The sequence below is a fragment of the Pezoporus wallicus genome, unplaced genomic scaffold (assembly GCF_028554395.1).
Source record: "Pezoporus wallicus isolate ANWC-B61680 ecotype Strahan unplaced genomic scaffold, APGP_CSIRO_Pwel_v1 contig_3817, whole genome shotgun sequence".
In the NCBI taxonomy this organism is placed as follows: domain Eukaryota; kingdom Metazoa; phylum Chordata; class Aves; order Psittaciformes; family Psittacidae; genus Pezoporus; species Pezoporus wallicus.
The window spans coordinates 7,566,005-7,588,465 of NW_026635157.1; the positions used below are offsets into that span (position 1 = coordinate 7,566,005).

Sequence of the window (22,461 nt, forward strand, 5' to 3'; positions counted from 1 at the left end):
CTTAAGCCTAGGCAGGTCTCTCTTGTCTGATAGGACAGGATTTTTATTCTGATTAAGGGACACAGAACATAAGAAGGAATAGAGATCTGGTAAGATTAAAGACTCTTTCACTTAAGAGCTCTTATAAGTAATGAGGCTGCAATACAGGAGCAAAAACATAGATGATATTCTGCAAGCAGTGGAATAGACAAGTACAGAATTCTTTTTAACCCTTCACAAACAACAGCTGGTAAAATAAATAGTTAATGTCATTTACCAAGCAGGATATTGGAATTTCAGCTCTTTTTTTTTTTTTAGGGAAATCAGTCTTAGTTTTGTAAGTGGTTACTTTACTGAAGCAAGCATGAAGATTTTCTTTTCTGACTGCTATTGTTGGTTCTGTGCCATAAACTCTAAACTGAGTAGCATATTGCAAATATTGCAGGAATGACTCACTTGTCAGTTATCAGTATGAGGTAATTCCCTGAAATGCCTTCCCTATGCTTACTGGAACTGTACCACTCAGAAGAATACTCCATCTGCTCATTGTTTTCCAGGTATTATTCTCTAGGAGCAATAACTGCAGTCCCTTCATGCAGCGTGCTTCCTGGAGATTAATGATCAGGTGGTGGTAATGGCTCACAGCTGTACTCTAAGCACTCAACTCATCCCAGCCTGTCATTATTCCCTAGAAAATTACTCTGCCCTTTGGCTGTAAAGATAAATTATGATGCAAAAAAATCAAAATCAAATTAAATATGGATTCGTGCCCTTAAATTTTAAGTGAGCTGTTAGGGACGTCCAACATAAGAGTATGTCTGGCCCTTTTTTTCAAATAACCCTCTAAAACCTAGGTGTTTTTTAAATAACTCTCCACAAGCTCCTCTGAGCAGATGTAATCCTGTTGGTACAGCATTCCCTGGGAGTGCTTCCTGAAGCATTGTTTGGCAACATCACAAATGAAAATGATCTGCTTGTCTTTTAATACTTATGATATCATCCTTGGTGGTAACTTCAGATAATCAGTGTGCAAGCGAGAGAATTGATTCACAGAATGTAGGAACCAATAAATTACAAGGTGTTTTAAAACATACGTTGTGCCACTTCCTCCTATCTGGATTAGATACACTCAACAACAAAAAAAAAATCCTCACAAACAAAAGCCCCTCTTTTCTTGTTTCTTGATTTTTATTTATTCTTTTAAGTCAGTCATTTTATAATATCTAATTAAACAGAAATTCCTATAAATGATAAGGCAAGCATGAGTGCTGTTGCTGTTACACTTAGAATCATAGAATAGTTAGGGTTGGAAAGGACCTTAAGATCATCTAGTTCCAGCCTCCCTGCCATGGGCAGGGACACCTAACGCTAAATCATATCACCCAAGGCCTCATCCAACCTGGTCTTGAACACTGCAAGGGATGGAGCATTCACAACATCCCTGGGCTCTTTATTCATGATGTTAATCTCTTAGTACAGGAGAATTTGTAGTGTTGGTACTGTTAAGTCTATGAGCTCTTCCTGTAACAGCAGCTGTACCGTTGTAAAACTAGAAGAATTGACTGTATGTGGAACTGCGTTCTTTCAAGTGTGCTCAGAGAGGGATCTACAGGCAAGAAATTTTGGGAGTGCTTACCAAGAAAACTGAGGATGTAATTCTCTTGCTTTGTGGTGGTTTTATGTTTTTGTTTGGGGGTTTTTGGTTTGGGTTTTTGGTTTGTTTGGGGTTTTTTTTTAATTTATTTAAAGGGGGATAGGGGAGATACCATACAGATGCTTTACTTTTCCTTCCAGTAACATGCTGAATAATAATAATGCTAAGACTGTATTAAATGACCAGGAAGGACAAACAGGAGCAGACAAATAAATCTCAGCAGTAACAATGTAGTTTTTCCTAGTCTCCTCCTTCAGTTAAGAGAAAGCCCAGGACTACGTTGCTGCAAAAATTTCCCCATGATACATTTTGCACTGTTACAATTTTCTTTGAATGTATAATTGGAACACTGTATATCTGATAATCTGTCACTGGCAGGAGATCTTTTAGTAATAGTCTTTTGTCCTTGTGCAAACCAATGAAAACTGCTGTCCTGGTTACTCAAATATTAATTTCGAAGTTCATTTGTTTTTAGCCTGCTTTCTGCAATGTGTAAAATAGTTTGCTTTGAAAAATGTATTTGAGTCAACTGTTATTCTGGGTTATCAAAGAATATTAAAAGTTCTTAAATGGTGGGTTTCAAATAGAAGCCTTCAAAAAGAAAACACATCACTTGCTAAAAATTGTAGGCAGCAGTTTCATTGATGTCCTTGGTGAAGCTGGTTTGTATTCTTAATGTGTTTTGATGTTTGTGTGTATCTCCTTTTATTTTCCTCCACTTCCAAGATCAATTAACAGGCATCCTGATTTTAGTTTGATTGTTTTCTATTCCAAATGCAACTGAAATTCATGTCAATGTATATACTAAGCCAGTCAGACCTGTCATTGTGTCCACTGCTTTTTCACCAGTTGTATAAAAACTTAACAGAAAACCATCATTATTTTCTACTACTATGTGGCATATTTCTTGATGTATTCGAAATACTTAGTTTCCAAATGGAAAAGTACATGAGTGTCTATTGAAATGGTATCATTACTGTATGTGTGGCCAAGCTAGTGTATCAAATGATGGTTCTGACTTGAAAATTAGTCATTCCTCTATGTATTAATACCTTCTTTCTTTTCTGTCTTTCTCGGTTGTTTCTGTTCCTGCTGGCTTTCCTCTGTCAATTCTCCAATGCTGCTCTGTAATTAAAATTAATAAATAACAAAACCAACCAACACCGTAGTTATCCCCATTTGTCCTCGTTCAGCATCTTGCAGCCCCATCAGTCCTCTGTCCTACAAGGCCATGAACTGCAGGAATCCAGGAGACAGAACAAAACTTTATGCCTCTACTGATGCTGTTGGACGTAGGAGAACAACGCATCTTGCAGGGGTAAGTGAGTTTCTCATGCTATGACCCACTGATTGCATTGCTTGTTAGGACAGGAATAGTTGCAAAGATACTTGATGAAGTCTGATCCTCCCCTCTGTACTGTCCCCACGCTTTCCAATTTATTTCATAGTTGGCTGGATTTTAAGTGAAATATAGTATGTTATGTGGTGATGTGGCCTGATTGTGCGCCAAAGAATCCATGTAGAAAACCATCTGTGTTTTCCAAACATCCATGTTTGCAGGGTGGATGCCTTAGCTTCTCATAAGGCACAGAGGCAGTCCCAGTGTGTGTTCCTTTTTCTCAAGTGGATTCTTTGCTGCCTTTTGAGGCCTGACCTGGCGTTGCAGCATTTCCCTTAGTGCCACCTGTTTTTCCCAGCAACCTGTTTTTACAAAGCCTGTAGAATTTCCTATCTTCTGATAGCAAATTCAGCTGAGCCTCTGGGACAAAGAGGGGAGAAGGCATGCACTGATGTATATAAGCACATACAGTGCTATTATTTTAGCTTTACTTTCTTAGGAGAAAAGTTAGTAAAGTTTTAGCTAGTAAAGTTTAGCTAGCAAAGTTTTCCTCATTGAGAAGGAAGAGGTTGGTTTGTAAGCAAGGCTTCCTACAGATCACCTGTTCATTCTGAATGATTTGTTAGCTGTACTATGAATGATGTGTACTTGCAGGGAAAGTCAGAACAGTGTGATACAGGCAGACCGAATACATGTTGACTGTGCTCCAAGCCAACAAGATGCAGTCCTCTCCAGTTCATTTGCTGAACCTGAGCAGTTATATTTTCCCTTGTACCCTATGGCCTGAGTTTGTTTAGAGTGTGAGAAGAGTGAAGTCATCTCTGCAAATGATAGAAGTGTTCGTGTTTTTGTTTGGCCTGGTGGGCAAAATGTAAAGAGGTAGTTTTGCTATTGACATCTTTGATGGAAGCAATGTTAATGAAAGTCACATGAGTCACATCCAGTACTTAATCTTCCAGGCAGATGGTATTGTATTGAAGTTTTAAGTTAAGGCATAGCATCGGGATGCATCTGTAGAGAAATCTCATAGTATACATGCAATGCGTATAGTGCATTGCAATCTCCACAGCTATCAGTTTAACACCTCTTGGCTCTTTCTCCTTGCAAGTGGTTTGAGTTTTGGGGAGTTTTGTGTTGTGTGGTGAGGATTTTTTGCTTTGTTTTGTGTTTTTTGTTTTGTTTTGTTTTTAAAGAAGAAAGGTTAGTACATTCTGGTGGAGGATGCATTATGAAAATGTTAATACAAAGGGACTGAGTTACCTGCTGTTTTCAGTAGCCTGTATGGTATGGAGAATCTTTTATTCTATAAACTTTTGTAGAAATTCAGTTTTTTACTTTATTGAGGTTAAGAATGAAATTCTGATGCTCTGTTTTTGAGACTAACAAAGTAGATCCAGTATAGAGAGTTATTGCTAGTGGGCCGAAATTCTTGTTTGTTTTAATGCATTTGTTCTGGTTTGCATGCTTTGATAACTCAAATGATTATCATATTAATCAGTAGATATCTGGTAAATTGTACTGCCAAAGAGCTGGCTTGAGTAATGAATTTAGGATTGAGACCATCTATTGCTAATGCTAAGTTGTGGTTTTGGCAACTTTAATTGTAAACATGATGGTCAAAAAAACCCTCTTGGATTGAGGAATATAAACCAAGTATGCATGCACTCGTGAAGTTTTTTTCAGTCCTTCTTTTCCAGTTGATAACCTGGTTTTCAGTTCAGGAGATGAGCATGGCAGAGCTCTCCGGTAGTGAGGCTCTAAAGCAGTCTGGTGCACATGCTGTAGGGGTTGTGCTTAAGGCCCAGCCAAGGTGGTGACCAGCAGCCCCTCTGCATTATGTTGGCTGACTCGCAGCTCAGTGACCTCTCCAGTATTCCCACTTCTCAGACTCCTGAGTCTGAGCTCATTATTCCAAAAACCTCCAGTTTTTCATCTATAGTTAGAACAGATAAAGTATATAGATGCCTAAATTCTGATACATTACTTTAAACCAATAGTTCTGTTAATGCAAAACAGAAATATATATATATATAAATCCTAAAATGGAAAATAAAAAAGGAAAATGAGGAAATTGCTACCATGTGTAAGAATCAATGGCAAGAAAAGTATGTGGCGTGAAATCATCCAAGAAGAAAAAGAACAGGGTAAATGTTGTACCATCTAACTATTCTATGATTCTGTGTTTGAGGGCTTTGAGTCTGTAGTGTTCGCATAGGAGTATGAAAGCAAAACCCTTGTGCTATATATGGGCTGTGACTAAGTGTGAGTCTGGGGGTGTGTGGGGGTGTGTTTTTCTCTTTCTTCAAGTGAAATCCTGGAATTATGGGAAGTAGTGGAAGGTACTCTGTGACAATCAGCAAAGATCAAACCTTAAAAGGTAATTTTTTGCCTGTTAGAAAATAAGCCTCTGCAAATTAGCTATTATGCCTTAGGACAGTAGAGAACATGATTAAGAAGGATTCTTGTTGTCAAATGCATATTTACTGTTAAAGATGGTGACAAATTACAGGGTCTGTATTAATGAACTTGTTAAACAGGCTGTAGAAACTACTGACTCAGCACTGCTTTTTCTCAGCCCCCCCCCCCCATCCCATCCCCTCATCCTTAACTGAGTTTGCTTTGCTTTCGTTAGTCATGTGAACTCTGGCTTGACTTTTGTCTTTTTGTTTGCTGAACTATAGACTGACAAAAAAGAAAAAGAGAGAGACCATTTGTCATCCAGCTTCTCAGCCAGCTTTAAAGGAGGTCATTTTTCTTCCAACCCCAAAGCTAGATCACCAGCTCCCTCTCCAGTTTGGTAAGCAAAGTACACGCCTAGCTGGAGGTTGAGCTATAGGCAGCTTTGCTTGTTCTGTTAATTAAATGTGAAATAGTGCAAACTTATTTGGTGATGTAGATGTTTTCTCTCTGCAACAAAGGAAAGAGTTCTGCTTTTAGAAAAATATTACTACTGCTCTGAGGAAAGGGAAGGAGGAGGAAGATACTGATTTCTTCCCTCCTGGCTGGGCTTGGTGATCACACATGTGGAGAGTTGCAAAGAGAAGCATTTTGCATGAAAGTAGTGAGATTCTCCAGGAATCCTGCTTGATAGCAAAGAAATAGAGATGCTGTTCTACTTTTAGCCATTGTAGTTGTAGAAGGGGTGTGTAGGTGGTGTCCAGCAGAGCATGCATGATGGTGATTACTGCTCTTTGGTTACACAGGCATGCATCAAAGTCTTTGCCTTTTTTGCCTGGCACACCCAAGCAGATAAATTCCCCACCTGGTTCCTCCAGAGTTTCCTCTGCTCAGGCACGTCCTCCTTCTCCTGGCAACATCCGGCCAGTCAAAAAAGAGGTCAAGCCAGAGAGTGAGAAAAAAAGATCAGAAAAGGAGGCTGAAAAGGCCAATGAGGAGAGGACAGAAGAGAGTAAAGGAGCTTCCTCAGGTACTGGAGAAGCTGCCAGTCGAGAAGAACTTGCTGTCCAGGCAGAGCTCCCTCAAGGTAAGAATAGATCCTCCTTTAGGTTAAGGAATATCTAGAGTCTACTATGTTCTTCCCCTCCTCTCTCTGAAATGATGTAGCTTTCAGTAGTTTTCTATCAAAAATTAATCTAAGTTCTTCAGAATATTCCTACAGATGTGTGTTCATTGAGAAATCTGTAAACAGGTTGAAGCTCTCCTGTTTGTAAAAGTCGAAACAACATGCGCAGTGTGAATTCCCAGCCCTCTTCTCTGCCTTTTTGGACTGGGATTTTGTCCCTCAGATCATGACACTGCTTCTTTTCAATACTACTGAAGTAGAATAATAGTGATCTGAAGACAGGAAGCCATTACATAACATAGTGTGAGCAGTGAAAATGTCCACCTGCGCTGGACACTCAGCACAGTTGTACCGATAACACCACCAGCTTACCTGTGATCTTTCAAGAGTACCACACCATGGGACAGATTAGCGGGATAAAGTGGAATGCAGAGGGGTACCAAGAGGAAGAGTAGGGAAGAACAAGCAGAATTTTTCAGGGAAAATGAGTTGTTAAAGAAAAGACAAACAAAAGAACCCCACACCAACCCTGAAAAGCAGCAAGGCAGAAAAGGATGTACACACAAAATAAAATAACGCTTCTAAAATGTAGGAAGAGCAAAAGGTAAATATGAAAACGAAAAGTGTAGTTTTGTTCTAGCACACATCTTAACCCATTGTAAGTACAACATAAACTGTCTTGCAGATGCGATAAAATGACTATTGTGACTTAAGATTCTGAATTTAAAATTCGTAGATTCCCCTGTGATTGTCCTTAAGAAAACAGTTTCAAGCATTAATAATTCTGCATTTAACTGCATGATTTGTAGTTGGGGGTTGTTCTTCTGTAATAAGATCTGATGCAATTGTATTTTTTTTTTTTGTTCTAACAAGTTCTGTTACAGTAGTTCCAGTCTGACACCCAAGCCCTGCCACGTAATGAACCTAAGAGATTTACAGTAATAAATTGATGCAACTGTTAGTCATGGGCATGGCATGTAAAGAAGATATAATTGCCATATTAGCATGGGGTTTCACTGTTCTGATGATAACTTTTGGCCTGTTTTTTAATGAGAAACCTCCTTTTTAAAAAGGATTTCAGGGATACCACTGAGATAACTTTGCAAATGTTCACAAGTTGTAGGTCCCCAAGGAACTGCGAAGCGCAGACCAGAAAAGCACAGTCATACTTGTTTGGCAGTTTAGCTCAGAAGGAAGAAAGGCTTGACTTTTTTGCACTCAGTCAATATCTGAGTTTCTGACAAGATCACTTAGTATGGAGATAGGTTATGTGTGGTAAAGATAATAAAAAATGAAGTAGTTTGCATTCACAGCAAAAAAAAAACCAAACAACAAACAAACAAAAATAAACGGGTAGTGGAGAGGGCCAAAAGAGAAGGATACTATAGTAAAAAACGGTGAGCAGCTCTTCAAATTGGGTGCTTTTTGCCAAAGCTGAAAGAAGTGATGCTTGGGACCAAAGACTGAGGCCTTTTACATGTGAGGTTAGAGGGGACAGGCTTTGTACTGCAGATGGAGGCTCAAGCTGCCAAAACATAGCTACTGGTTGAATGTAAGAATCTAGAGAGGGGCAAGTGCAGCATCTGGGGCTGGACAGACACTGCTGATACTCCTTGGTGTGTGCTGCAGGTGAGCATAGGTGAAATCTGCCAATTACCTGCACTGGTCTTTAGCCTGCCTAGCTCAGCTACCTGCTAGCTGTATAGTCACAGATGCCTGGAGATCAGCAGGCGTTGATCACTGACAGAGCTATTCAGACTTTTGCAGGCAAATATCACATGATTTTACTAATGACAATTAAGTTTTAAAGGTATTTTGGGTGTGCCTGTGCAAGCTGTTGTCATCTTTTCTGAAAGCAGGGCAGACGTGCATTAAATGGGCTACTTGTTATGCTGCCAGCTTCAGCACCTGAGGCAAGAAGTGAGCCCTAAGCAGCACAAAACTCTGCTGCCTTCAGGAGAGACAGCCCTACCTTGGTCCATGTTAGCAAATTACAAAGGACTGAGTTGTAGGAACTCTGTCATTTATACTATTTAACTATTACAAAGGCTGTCTGGTATGTTTCTGATTGAGGTTGTAATTAAAGCCCCACATTTTCTTACCTTCCGTCCCCAGGGCTTCTAAGAGCATAGCTCTAAAGGGGTCCCAGGTTTTAAAGTGATCAAATTACCTGCCTTTTTATATTTGACCATGCCAGAATTTTCTGAGTTCCTAGCTACATCTTGGAGGTTAGCCCAGGCCTGAACTGTTTGCTCGAGGCGGACTGAGTACCTGTTTTGGTCATATGAGAGAGTAGTGCTCTGGCTGAGGCTAAACTGTGCCAGCTCACCTCAGGGCTAGAGAACAGCAATAACTCTTTAGATTACTGGTGTACATGTATCATTTGAGTTCAAGGCGAAAGCCCTGAAGCAGCTATAGAAAGGCCTGCATAGTTTTTAGTTGGCAGGAGAGGAGAGAGGTCAGCAGGTGTGAGCATTCAGCACAGAGAAAGCAGCTGAATTTGTGTTTGTATACGTGACAAGGCATAGGAACGGGAAACTGGGGAGGAAACCCCTCTTGGAAGTTTAGTGAGGTGAGGAAAACACATGCCAAATAGTGATTAGAAATGGAGATTTAAATAATCTCCTGGCTGTTCCTGATTACTTATTCTACATATATCTTCCCAGGACTGGAATCTGATTCCGTTTGCAGTTTGAAGTCTTCCCTGTCCGTGTTTGTCTGTTACTAGATGTGATTACCCTGGCAATGCTTCCTTCAGTTAGCTTGTGGGTTGGTGATGGTCCTTGGCCTCTAGAGAAAAAGTACAGCTGAGGCATGCTCTAGCTGTGCTAGGGAATGCCAGGCAAACTTCCAGAAATATGAACTAGTGTTTTACTTGAGGAAAAGCCTGTAACACCTTCTCTAACCAGCTACTTGTGGACACAAAATTTATCTGAAGACACTATTGAGATCTGAACATAAGCCATAGTTCACCAATAGTGGCAAAGCTTGTTGAGAAGCTGTGCTCTGGTCCCACAAGTTGCCTCATGTTAGTAATTGCAGAATTTATGATATCTTGTGTTCTACCCTTATTGCAGATCACTTCAGACAGCTGATATTTGAAATCACCAAATCTCCAAAAGCGACTGGCCTACCGCCAAAAGTCTGGCTGTGCTCTTCAGATATAGACTGCCAGACAGAAGAAAATATAATGCCACAATGTTTCATTTCATTTCTGCTTTGTAGATAGTTTTGGGCAAACCTAAGACATGCTATGGTAGGGACTTGCTGAGTCAGCATAACTCCTGATGAGCATCCATCAGCATTTATTCTTCTGACAGAAAAGCTGGCTTAACCTTTCAACTGCAGCAGCTTTTTCATATCCTGTAAAACCAAACTTCCCTGAAGGAATATAAATCCCTAGCACCTAGAAATGTCTTCCATCTCTGAATTATTTATAAAACCACATAAGCTTGGAAATACCTTACGAAGTATTTGAGTCTATTTTTTGTTCCTTTCAAGAGGGTGTCATCTTGTTTATTGTGTCTGTACAAACTAGTTTTCCTTCCATCTGTTTTAGCAGCCAGCTCATCACTTCCTCCTGCTCCGCCAGCTCTTTCTCCACCCCCAGCCCTCACAAAGACCTCTGCAGGTACAACTGACCCTGAAGAAGCAACAAGGCTGCTGACTGAGAAGAGGCGCCTTGCCCGTGAGCAGCGGGAACGGGAGGAGCAAGAGAGGAGAGAGAGAGAAGAGCTTGAAAGGTGATTATAGACCTCTGCAATGGAGAAGATCTGTTTTTAGCAGCCTCCTAGCAGCTTCTTGTGTATATTCTGTTGTTACTCTGTGCTATATGAAGCACAGTATTGAAGTGCAGGAGGCATGAGTTCCTCCCTGGAAATGATTTTCCTGTTGGGATTTTTTTATAGTTGCAATATATATAGCTAAGCAGATCTGTAAGGTTAAAACTTATCCCAAATAGTGCTTTAAAATAGGACAGGAGGAGAAAGCAGATCCTTGCTGTAGTGATTCATTGTTTCCTCAGAGATTAGCAAAACTATACTTGTCTATTACAGCTGGAGAACTCTGCACAGCTGTTTCCAGTTTTGTGATTGGCACGTCTCTTAATTTGAATTGTAAGATCTCCACCATGGGGGGTGTTTTGGTGTCCAACAGCTGTCTCTTTAAACATCTTTTTTTTTTCTTCTTGTTTAAAATCAAGGCATCCCCCTAACAGTTTTGGAGGGTAATAGATGTTGTGTCTCATTTTCTACTAGGAAACGAGTAGCTCTGTATACTTATGGCTGTGGCTGTGACACAAGTTGAGTGCCTTTTTAGAGGGATGCCATGCATCTGGAATTCGATTGTGTTCTTTAACAACAACATTGCTGAACACAGGAACAAGGCAGAGCCAGTTTAAATAGCCTGGCTTTCCAAAAGACTTACAACATGGTCCCTCTCAAAAAGGCTTTTAAAGAAAACAAGCTGCGTAAGAGTAATATGGTGAGTAAATACTAAGACTGAAAGATGGAAAACCAAAGGTAAAGAATAATCAGCTTTCACAGGGAAAGGAGTTTTCAGTCTCTTTGCAGTGCCTTCATAAATTAACTTGAAGGAAGTTGTGGCCAATGAGATATTGCTCATCTTTGGTGAGATAAAGCAGTTATTCAGAGTTTCAGACATATCTTACATTGCTGAGATACAAAATAGAAGCTGGATTGCAATACTGTGAAGCATAAAGGAATGTGTATGTGTAAATAATCCCAACTTAATTCAGGTGGTGGTGGTCGCTGGGCTGATTATTTCTGAGGGAAGTGATCTTGTTTGAAGTTGAGTATATGGAAGTATCAAGTGAGTCATGGTCAACAAAATAAATGAACTGTTGCAAATGAGATGCCTACAAATTAATAGAAAAGGAGAACAAGATGAAAATGTCATTCTGAACTATCTAAGGTGAATCTGCCTCTTGAATGTTGAAGTTTATGTTTTTTGAGATAGTAAAATCAATAAAACTAGGAAAATAAGTGCCGACAGACATTAAGGAAGATCACAAGTATAGAACAGCTCCTATATGAAAATCTACTAAACAAGTGAGGATTCTTCAGCTGGCATGACTCATCTGTGCTCTACTTCTGAGGATATGATAGGCTACAAAGTCATAAATAATTTGGGTAGCATCAAAGGTGAATGGGGAAAGTTATTGAGTCCCATAACGCAAGGATGAGGGGGCATTAAGTGAAGTTAAGAGGCAGTGTTCAAAAATCAGAAGAATTAGATACTTTTTTAAGAAAACTTTTTTAAATTTAAAAATTGCTACAAGATAAGATGGGTGCCAAAAATGTATGCTATTTCAAAATATGATGAAATAAAACTAAGAATGAAGTGCTTTGCGAGATGTATTAAAGTTGATGATACTGGTTCCGATTCAGAGAGTATGTGAGTCATAGATTAGTGGAAACATGTGCTGAAGTATTGGTATTGCCTTGCGAAGTTTTTTGTGTTCCATAAAGGTTCAGCTTTGGCCCCTTCTGGAAGCAGAGCAGACAACTTATGAATGAGACAGCAGTGCAACCTTCATACAGCTGTTCTGCAGTGCTAGTGTCTTGGGTCAGAAATATGGTGGTTGAGGGTTTTTCCCTCCTTTTTTCACTTAATTTTCTTATGCTTGTTTCACAATTGCAGGCAAAAGAAGGAGGAGCTGTCACAGAGGATAGCAGAAGAGAGAGCTCGCCGAGAAGAGGAAGAGGCTCGCAGACAGGAAGCAGAAAAGAAACGGAGGGATGCAGAGGAGGAACGGGAAAGGGAAGAACGGCTGCGCAGACAGGCAGAGGAGAGAGAACAAAAGGAGAAAGAGGAGATGGAGCGCATTCAGAAACAAGTATGCTTACCTACTGTAACTTCCCTGCCAGTCTGGTTGGCAGTGAAGTGGATGAGGCAACACCGCTTATGCAGCACCTAGATTAGAGGATTATCTAAAATTTGAACGCTACATAAAAAGTGAATAGTTTTGGGTCAGAGTTCATTCCTTATAGTCATTCAAAGAGTAAAGATATTTCTTCTTGACAAAAACATGGTAGGGAGTTGAGTTTTTGTTTTGGTGGTGTTGGGGTTTTTGTTGTTTTGGTTTTTGTTTGTGTTTTGTAGTTTTGTTGGGTTTTTTTGTTTTTTTTTTTTGTTTGTTTGTTTTGGGGGTTTTTTTTGTTATTTTGATGGTGGGTTATTTGTTTTGTTTTTGTTTTTTTTTTCCCTGTAGAATGTATTTACTTACAAAAAAATCCTTTCCTGTTCCTGATAAATTGTGACAAATAAATCAATGGAGTTGTATCAGAGGATTTTAATGAATGGTGTTATGCCAGAGAACAATTTGTCCACACAGTTATAGAAAGTCTAGATGCGAAGATGACTATTTAGAGTGTTAGAGAAGGCATAGGTTTTGATGACTTTAATCAAGGCTCACACAGTCCTCCTGAAATCAGAACAGCTACTCAACAGATATGAGAGTAAACAAATCAAAATACAATTTTTCGAGTGCTCTCATTTTTGATGGGCATAATGTTGGTTTGCCAACTTCAGGAGAGGCTGTGGTAAGTATTCTGGATTCTTTTTTTGCATGTGCCTTTACTTTTTGTGTGTGCTTTCTCCTCCCCCAAAATTCAGCACTTCAGTCTGCCTCATAAACATTATGTTTTTCTTATGGTATGTCATTAAATGTATGCTTCTGAAAATAAATGTTTAAAGAACTGTGTTAGTGATTATAACTTAGAAACTGCAGTTCACTTTTTCAGATGTATGCTGCTTTCTTTGAAATGCTAAACTGACTTACATCCATGGTTTAGCACTCAGAAATTGCGAATGGCCAAGTTTTCTGCATGTTACAGCCTTTACAAATGAACTGTTGCAGTAGTTCCATCATACACCACTGTTATTGTTAGGGAGCAAGGCCTCTCTACAGTATATTCCAGATGAGTTTTGCATTTAATTCAGAAGAGCAGGAATGGAAAGCTTGTGCTAATGTTTCTGTGACTGTTACTCCTTCGTGTCATTAAATGATGACTCTGTTGGTCAAATAAAACATTCTACTGCTTTTGGTTGCCTCTCAAAAACATCCAGCACTCAAAACATGAATCTCTAATACTTTCCTGGCTTCTGTTTCGATGCTGAAGGTTAGAAATTTATTCTTTATTTGTCATTTGGTGTGATTTCATGCACGTGCCCTAGAACAGGCCCAGAACTAAATATGATGTTATGCATCTCTTAATGCTATGCAAAATATGGAAATTAATCAGTTCAGTCTGAAAAGATTGTTGGTAACTTCCAAACCCCAAAAGTATCTTTTCAGGGGGTTGTACAAATGCATAGTTACGCAGATATCAGTGTAAATCTCTCCTTAAATAATGAATTATTCCTTACTACTTTTTCTTTCCCCATCAACTCAGAAAGAAGAAGAAGCTCGCCTACGGGAAGAGGCAGAGCGTATTCGATTAGAACGTGAAAAGCATTTCCAAAGAGAAGAGCAGGAGCGCTTGGAAAGGAAGAAGGTAACTCAGTACATGCAGAGAAACTGTAATTCGTTTTGCCTTAGCAGTTTGTTTCCACCACAGGTGTGGAAAGTTATCCATGGTAGAAATGTGCTGTTAGAAAAGCTTCAGTCCTTATCTGCATAGTCTGATGTGAATGGGAATGGAATATCACCAACATAAATAATTAATCTTTTTTTGCAGTATACAGATGCAACAGGCACTTGTGGTTTGGGAGAGAGATTTTTGAATTAATGACAGTGAACATAATTTTACCCCTTTACGTTTCATTGTAGAGGCTTGAGGAGATCATGAAGAGAACTAGGCGTGTAGAAGCAGGAGATAAGGTCAGTGCTGCTACTTAACACAGGTAAACATTGGACACATTTCACTTCTTTTCCCCAGTGCCATTTTTAATTTGCAAAACTGTGCTTCCTTTGTAGAAAACCAGTGACCACCAAAATGGACATATATCAAAGGCAAATATTACTGGAGAAACAGGTATTGTGTTTAACTGCGCCCTGAGCACAACAGGTGAATAAATGCCTCTAAGCACAATGATTTGAGATACAGTTCTGAAACTTGTCACAGTAATTGCAGAAAAGAAAACTGAGAGGACTAGAACTGAAATTTAGCCTTTCTGTATGGGTAGTTAGCCTTTACTAAATGAGTCAGCTGTTTTAACAACTTTGTCACATCGGTGCTTAACAAGAGCAAGTTGCCTACTGAGTTTATTTATGAAGTGAAAAGAAGTAAACTATCTTCTGTTTTTGATCACAGAATAGTTGGACACATATATAGTGCTACACATGTAGTCGTTGCAGACTTACTCAATTTTCTTAAAGGATTATTTCTTCTCAGTCATCAAAACAAATTGTTTGTTATTCTAAACATCTCCCTGTGACTTTTGTCCATACCTGCTGCCTGGTCTTAATTTATTCCCGACCCCCACTTCCCCAAAATTCAGCTCCTACAAAAGCTTAGTCTTTCTCTCACACCTGCATTCTTAGTCTTTCCTTCTGTTCCATCTTTTTTTCACTGGTCCTTTTAGGTAAAGTTTTTCATAAGACTTTAATATTTACAATAGAGGAAAAAAAATGTAGCTCATATTCAACAATTACCAAGTATGAATTAGCACTACTTGGGATGCTGAAGTCAAGCTATCAAATGGCTTATCCCATTGTCGCAGAACATATTAAATGACATTAGTCTTCTTTGTATTTGAGTTGAGTAACAGGGAAGACAGATAACAGCACTGGCTGACGTACAACTTTTTTCTAGATGTTAAAAGTGAGCACTTATTTAGCACTGCCAGGGAACATTTTGGCACAGATTTCATTATGTGTGTTTGGGAGTTATTTGTTTACATATTATCTTGGGAGGGATGGGGGACTGAGGGAGAGAAGGTGCTATAAACCATTTAAGTGTTCCTTGAAGCTATACATGGCTCTGTAGCCTGTGGCTAATGCTTTCCCTCCAGAAGTAGAAGTAGTCAGTTTCCTAAGGCATAGGAGAGTTTGGACCTTCATTTCCCCAGGCCTGAAGGAAGTCTGGAGTCCTTGAATGATTGAATAAAGAGAAAACTGCCCTCACTCTCAGGGCTGCTCTACTGTTTGGCTTTGCTTTACCTAGATATGCTATTGAGTCAAAGGTAGGTATTAATAGAAATATTTCTGCCAATTAACTTTTCACACTGTGCACTAAGAGACTTCTGATCGTACAAAAATGGTGATGATTCCCCCCCCCCCCCAAAGTATGGTTTTAGTCCTACTGTTTGGCAAAACCTGAAGAGGCCATTACGTGAACGGCTGAATTGCACAAGGAAACAAAATCCATCACCTTTTTGTCATTTGTTTGGCATCTGCTTCAAAATAGGAGCTAGCTCTGTGTTTCTAAAGCAGAGCAAGTTTATCTTCTGCCTTTTCTTTTTAATGTTAATTCCAATGTATTTTCTTCTTATTACACTGTAGAAGCACCAAAACCTGTATTTCTAATATTCTCCTTACAAAAACTTGCCAAAGATCATACTGAAACATTTGGTATAGAAGATTTTAGCCCAAGATTTTAAAGCATAGCAAAACAGAGCAGCTGAAGAAGTGGCTTACCAGAGGAGGTTTTGGGTAACCAAATGTCTCTAAGCCTATGAATATTAAATTGTTCTTGCAACTATTGTAACAGGTGATAGTATGGATGGGGTTCAATTACTTCCTTTTACTGACTTGCATGTGAATTAGTGTGGCTGTACACAATTACATACAATGAAGAAGCTTGTAGTTGTACTTCAAAAGAACATCCTGAGGCAGGCCGCTAACATCTGTCATGTGGTGTCTCTATGAGGCACAAAGATAGTCTCATTTTTGTTACTCTCTACAACATTTTATAGTAGTGATTTGGTACTTGTTGAAAGAAGTATCCTTTCCATGGAGATTTTATTTCCTCTTGATTTCCTTTTGGGCTACAGTCAGAGATCAACACGGGAACCAAGAAATAACAGAGTATGAAACTGGTGATTTCCCAGTGTTCTATTTTCTGTTGCTACTTGAAAAATGCCAGCATAATATCAGATATCAATTGACCACTGGCTTGCCTGTTGGAATTGTGTATTGTTGTAAAATGTTTATTCTTGTCTGTTAAGCTACAGCTTTGAAATCTGTGGCATTTACTTTGGACCTGAAAGAGGGCATGTGTGCCAAAAAGCTTGACAAAGGAGGCAGGGTGGGAGAGGGAGAAGCTCAAGAACTCTATTTTTAATCTATAGCTTGCCTTGACTGTGCTGTCTTCTGTAGGAAGTGTTTTAGCCTAATCTGCAGGTAAATGATGGTGGTCTTTCTCTAGTCATAACAAGTCCTGCATCTCCCTCAGAACCTGCAGGAGGTCCTCAGCTTCAGCATGGAATGACGTCTCCCCACAGTGGGAAACCAGTCACCTGCACACATGTGATTGTCTCACATCAACCCTCCGTAAATATGGACAGGTAAGAACACTGTGAAGTTTTGGAGGATGGCTAGAGCCATGAGGGTTACTAAAGTGATAAATTATTTTGAGATCCATATATTCATTAAGTAAATGAGACAGCTGTTCAGTCAGCCTTGTTTTGTGTTTATCTGTTTCTGAACACATAAAAGACCTTTATCATCTTTCACTTAGCAGTAACCTATTTTTGCCAACTGATAGGGAAGAGTTTTGTGAAAATACAGCACATTCTTTGCAATGGACATCTGGAAAAAGTGTTGTTTTCCAGCAATTTTTACATAAATTTAAGCTTAATAGAAAGGGAAACTTTTTTCTGTTCCTTTCCATGAATTCAGCTTCATAAAAACTCTGTATTTGCAGTGCTGGTTTTCTTGGTAGGAATAATGAACATTGTGCTTTCAGCCTAGATGTTTCAATTTCTGAACTGCTTGAAGTATTAGCAAGTTTTGCTTACTGAGCAAAAGTCCCTCATGTGAGATACAGAACTACTCATGTTGGATTTGCCTTTAAAAAACCCCTTTGTCCTCTATAAGGGGAATTTAGGAGCAAACATTTAACATCAGGATCTCTCTGTAGCCATGAAACAAGTCACTCAGACTTTGAGAAATTGTTGAAATGTTTGAAACTTCAGTGGTGAGCTGCGTGAAATCTGTTGCGTAAGCATGAGCTGTCAGTTATTTCAATTCTCGTAATGCAGAAAGACAAATAATCCCTTAGTCCTTTCATGTTTTATGCAGGTAGTGCATAAAAACTTGAATGTGAGAAGCCATCTCACTGTCTGTAATGGGCAGTATGCTTTAGGGTGTGATTGGCACTAATTGAAGGAGGAATTTGCCCTCTCTTGCTCCCTCAGTATGCCTGGGGGATCTTAGCCTGCTGTCAGGCTGACAAGGGTGCTCCTGCTGACAGAAGTTCTGTCAGTGACACTGAGCACTGAGCTGCATTGGATAAGATGCACAGAGCCGCCTCATAATTGTCTTGGGTGGCTATTAAATGTTAATCACTCCCAGCCTTACATGCACCTTGATGTTTGTAATACAAAAGTGCCACACTAGTAAATGCTGTCCTGTAGCATTATAATCCAGGGAGGGAACCTCAGAATGGCCAAAAGGGAAGAATGAATAAATGAGGTTGAGGAACAGCAACACAAGTGGAAGTGTGTATCAGGCTGTGGAAGGGGAAGCTGGTATGCTAGGTTGGAGTGTGGAGGGACTCTTTAGAGGTACATCCATCTTGACTGGGAAGGTGAAGGCTGAAGCATTTGACTGCATGCCAGTGTAAGCTTAGCCCAGCTAGCTTGAAAAGCTGTTATAAGGAATACACAGCATTTTTATCTCACATTAAGGGTCACAGATGCCAACACCACTGCTAGCACATCTCATGTGCTGTGGTTGTGTGGCACCTAGGTATAGTTGCTCTTGTAGCACGCACACAGCAACAGGTGGAGATGGTCTCTTGTGTGAGCATCTCACTCCTGACCCAAGACAGATTTGGCTTTTGTCTGGAAGGGACTTGAGCTTGTCCTAAAGGCAAGATTGCTCAAATTTCTGACCAAAACTTAAAAAGGCTTTGCCTAGGGGCAAAGCACAGGCCAGTGCTTTGTACGGGCAAGAGGAGGGAGTAAATATTTCACAGTCCTCTGTTCCTGCTTTTGATCAGCAATCATCTTGTACTTCATTAGCTTTCCAAGAAAACTGGATCTTCATAAACCCTAATGAAAATGCTGTGATCTGCTGCATTATTTACTGTATATCTATTGCCAACAAATATTATTAATAAGCATTTGTTGCAGATGATAGATTGGTGCAATCATCTATTTCATGTAATAGTTTGTCAAAGTTTTTATTAGTATTCCCACTCCTATGTTTGAAACAAATGAATATCAATCAGTTTTCCTTAAAGCTTCTTCACTTTGCATCATGAGAGAAAAATAATACACGCTTGTGAATTGAGCTGTTTTCCCATTTTAGCACTCAATGTTTTCAAATAGATCGTACAACAATTTTTGGTTCTTAGAAACAATTTACTTTTTCATAGTTGTCCGAGTTAAAATGATGTGTCTGAACGTGAACATGATTTTTATGGTAGGCAGTTTTAAGTGATGCTGTAAGGGTTCCGATTTTGCCATTTATGCTTGCTCTGAGTGTCTTCTTCACAAGTAAATTCAGTTAAACAAGTTAATGCTCAAATGCTAATGAACAATACTGAATTATTATTGGGGAGGGAGGCAGGGAGTGACCTTATATCTGTCCTAAGTGTCTGTGGTGAGAAGACTCACAATTGAACTTAAATGAAGATATTTCTCAAATCAGGTGCAGTACAATGGAAAAGGTAACACAAAATAGATTTTAAAATGGAGTGTACCATGGAAATTTTCCAGTAAGATACTAAAGTATCTAGAATTATCAGGACAGCTGGTAGTTCTACAATATTATTAATGGCATGTTAACTTCTGGCTAAATTCTGGGGTTTGGTGATTTTTTCCAACAGTGGAAAAATTAATTTGAAACTAATTTGAAAATAAGATATAACATTAAAAAGGGTATCCCCAGTGCTGCATTGTACACTGAGACATTGCTAAGAATGTAACATAAAACAGTACAAACAGCTTTAGCAGGTTAAAAATCTATTGTGTTCTTCACTCGAATGGCCTGTAGCAGTCGCCTAGGAGCAAGCGTAAAGGGAAAAAAGGGAAGGACCAGGAGATCTTCTGGCCAGTGACGGGTTACTAAACATTGTGGTCCAAATGCACCCATAGGCTCAAGTAGTCCCTAAATTGCTAATTACCAGAAGCTGGAGGGCATACCAATATCCTAGGAATTTGTCTAATCTCCTTTGGAGTTTATGGCCTCTAAAAAGTCCAGTGGAAATTCATTCTACAGTTCCATTTTTCCCTTGTTTCTTCTAAATTTGCTCCCCTTGTAATTTGGTAGAGCAAATAGCATAAAATAGAAAAGATTTTATAGCATAATATTCAGAAGATCCAAAGTCATGGTTTCCTTTTCCGTACTGCCTTTGTGACTGTATAGACTCCCCTGTGTCAAAAGACATCAGTCAAGTCTGTGAATCCTGCTCAAACTCAGTATGTAATACTGGCAATGCAATGACAAATAAATATGAAGAACTGTTTATGTATGAAGTCAGTTGATCAGTTGGGTAGAAAAATTAATGTTTGCAGAAGCAAGAGTCTTCTTCATTGTACCAATACTTGTTAAACTGCTGTGCTGTTTAATTTTCTATGAATGAGCAGTTGCTCTCTTCCCACCTCTTCCTTACCCCATCCATCAAACCTGCTGTATTATCCTAGCCCTGAAGTTCTCCTAGGTGAGGTTTTTGGCAGTGGATGGGGATGAAATAAGTGATAGGGTACCATATAGTTAATAGTAACCTAGTAACTGTACATTATAGAGCTGGCTTTATTAGTCCTAAAGCATTTCAAAGATTCTGCTCCTCATCTTGCAGATGTGGATCTCTGCCATGGAAGGGTGATATATGACTTGTGACTTCTCCCAGGCAGCCAGCAAAGCTGTTGTGCCTGCTCTCAAACTCAGTGCAGTGCAACATTTTTCACTTTGAAATTTGCTCAGCAGGTCCACAGATGGGAAAAATGGGAGGGCCTTTCTGAAAAAGAACCAGCGACAGCTTTAAAAACTGGGAAAGGCTTGGTATGAAAACCAGCATGTTGTTCTCATGGGAAATCTGGGCTTTGGATAAAGCACTGCCACTTTGAAAAGAGCAATAATTATTTTCTTTCTCTTGGGAAGTACTGTAAAACAATTCTGTGATTGTTTAGGAGGAGTTGGACACCCAAAGAAGACAGCAAATGAAAATAAACTGTATGTCAATTACAAGCGGGTTTTTTTAAGCCTAATAAATGTACTATCAGAAGAAAATTAGCCTATGAAACCAAGCTGCCTGCTCAGAAATGTCCAGAGGAAATTGGTATCCTAATTTCAGTCTAGGAAAATTGCATCTGAGCTTTTGTGGCTGAAGCATTTCCAAACAACCTGAACAGTTGTGATGTGGTCTGAATAGGGAATAGGTACCCAAGACTGTCAGAACACAACTGCTAATAAGCACCTGTGAAAGATCACATATTTTTTGAGTGTCAGTTGAGTACTTGTGCTTTCTCAAGAAGCTTATAGTCCCATTACTGTCATCCTGTTTGCTAAATTAGCACCTTAGTTTCTCCCCTCTGGCAAGATAGCAGGTGTCATCTGCAAAGACAGCAGGATTTGACAATGCAGTGCATAATAAGAGGGGCTGGGAAGGAAGGGGTAAGACTGTGAGATGTGATCACGTATCTTCTCAGGAGAGTGTGTGCAACTAGAGAATGTGTCTGTGCGTGTACTGCTCCTGACTGGGGGAGATGAGCAAGAGCTTGCTTATAAGGCGTCTCTGCCCAGTGGGAGATGAAAAAAGGCAGTGCAGATTAACACGAGGGATGCTGGGAGGTGTTTCTTTTGGTTTGGGCATGATCAATGGGAGGAATGCAGAGTGGCTTGGAAATAAACCCTAAGGATTTGTAGAGGGAGAAGGGACTGAAAAGAGCACTGCGTTAGGAAGGGAGTTTTATGTCTGGATAAGTGGCAGGTAGAAGAGGCTGCTGCAAAACTGGAGGCAGGAGGTGATCCAATAACTAACAAAAATGGCAATGATCTTATCTGAGGGCAATTACATTGATTTACAGAAAGAGGAAGGGTATGGCAAAGGTTATTATGGAGCTGAAAAAGATGTTAGAGGCTGTAAACTGCATTAAGCGGATGGCTCACATAGTAGTGGTGCTGCAGGGGTGATCTTGCTGCCTCCCACTGCAGCCGCTTCTCAGACCTGCAGTCCATAAAGTGTTTGTTGGCTCTGGGGATCATGAAGCCGAACCTAACAACAATCCTTTGTGTTTGTGGGAAGATTATCTAGTACTTCACTGCAAAAACAGGTTTTCTGTTGTGGGAAAAGTATGTTTTCATTTTTACTGGCTAAAAGAATGCTCAGGATTAATGCAGACTTTTCTTATATTTGTAATATTGCTTTGAGGAGGACAGAATTTATGTTGTAAATGAAGTCCATGAGGGAATACCTGTGTTTCTCTTTCAGCAATCTCAATCCAGAGAAAAATGCAAATGAAAATGGAATGTCTATGCAGAATGATAACTTTGAAGAGATCATAAACCTGCCTATTGGTTCTAAGCCGTCGCGGCTGGATGCCATGAACAATGATGGAAGCAATAGTCCTCAAATTCCTTTGAATCCAATTCTAGCCTTTGAAGATCAGGGGACTCTTTTGCCTCAGGTAGATAGTGTTCAAACACATCAAACAGCAGGTAGGTTCACCTTAGTTCATTAATACTTGTAATGTGTTATAGTTGACAGAGGACCTGGAGCTCTTGATACAAGTTGATTAAGCATTTTTAAACACCATATTATTTGGCGAAAGGAGCATGTTTCCTCTTTGTAAAGCTATGCATACCGAGTACATACAGATGCTGTGCTAATCATG

At 39.6% G+C, this 22,461-nt stretch overlaps 1 protein-coding gene across 2 annotated transcripts in view; it reads left to right on the plus strand.

The window, feature by feature from the left end:
- MAP7 (microtubule associated protein 7) overlaps positions 1 to 22,461 on the plus strand; it is a 99,676-nt gene that overhangs the window by 75,912 nt on the left and 1,303 nt on the right. The window contains exons 8-17 of one of the 2 annotated variants that reach the window (XM_057407685.1): positions 2,803 to 2,951; positions 5,654 to 5,769; positions 6,176 to 6,456; positions 10,055 to 10,238; positions 12,157 to 12,352; positions 13,911 to 14,012; positions 14,288 to 14,338; positions 14,435 to 14,492; positions 16,827 to 16,965; positions 22,059 to 22,323. In XM_057407685.1, the coding sequence (XP_057263668.1) occupies positions 2,803 to 2,951; positions 5,654 to 5,769; positions 6,176 to 6,456; positions 10,055 to 10,238; positions 12,157 to 12,352; positions 13,911 to 14,012; positions 14,288 to 14,338; positions 14,435 to 14,492; positions 16,827 to 16,965; positions 22,059 to 22,308 (1,526 nt within the window). In that variant the 3' untranslated portion in view covers positions 22,309 to 22,323. Of the gene's footprint in view, positions 1 to 2,802; positions 2,952 to 5,653; positions 5,770 to 6,175; positions 6,457 to 10,054; positions 10,239 to 12,156; positions 12,353 to 13,910; positions 14,013 to 14,287; positions 14,339 to 14,434; positions 14,493 to 16,826; positions 16,966 to 22,058; positions 22,324 to 22,461 lie in introns of those variants that run through there. The other variant, XM_057407694.1, reaches the window with a different exon arrangement.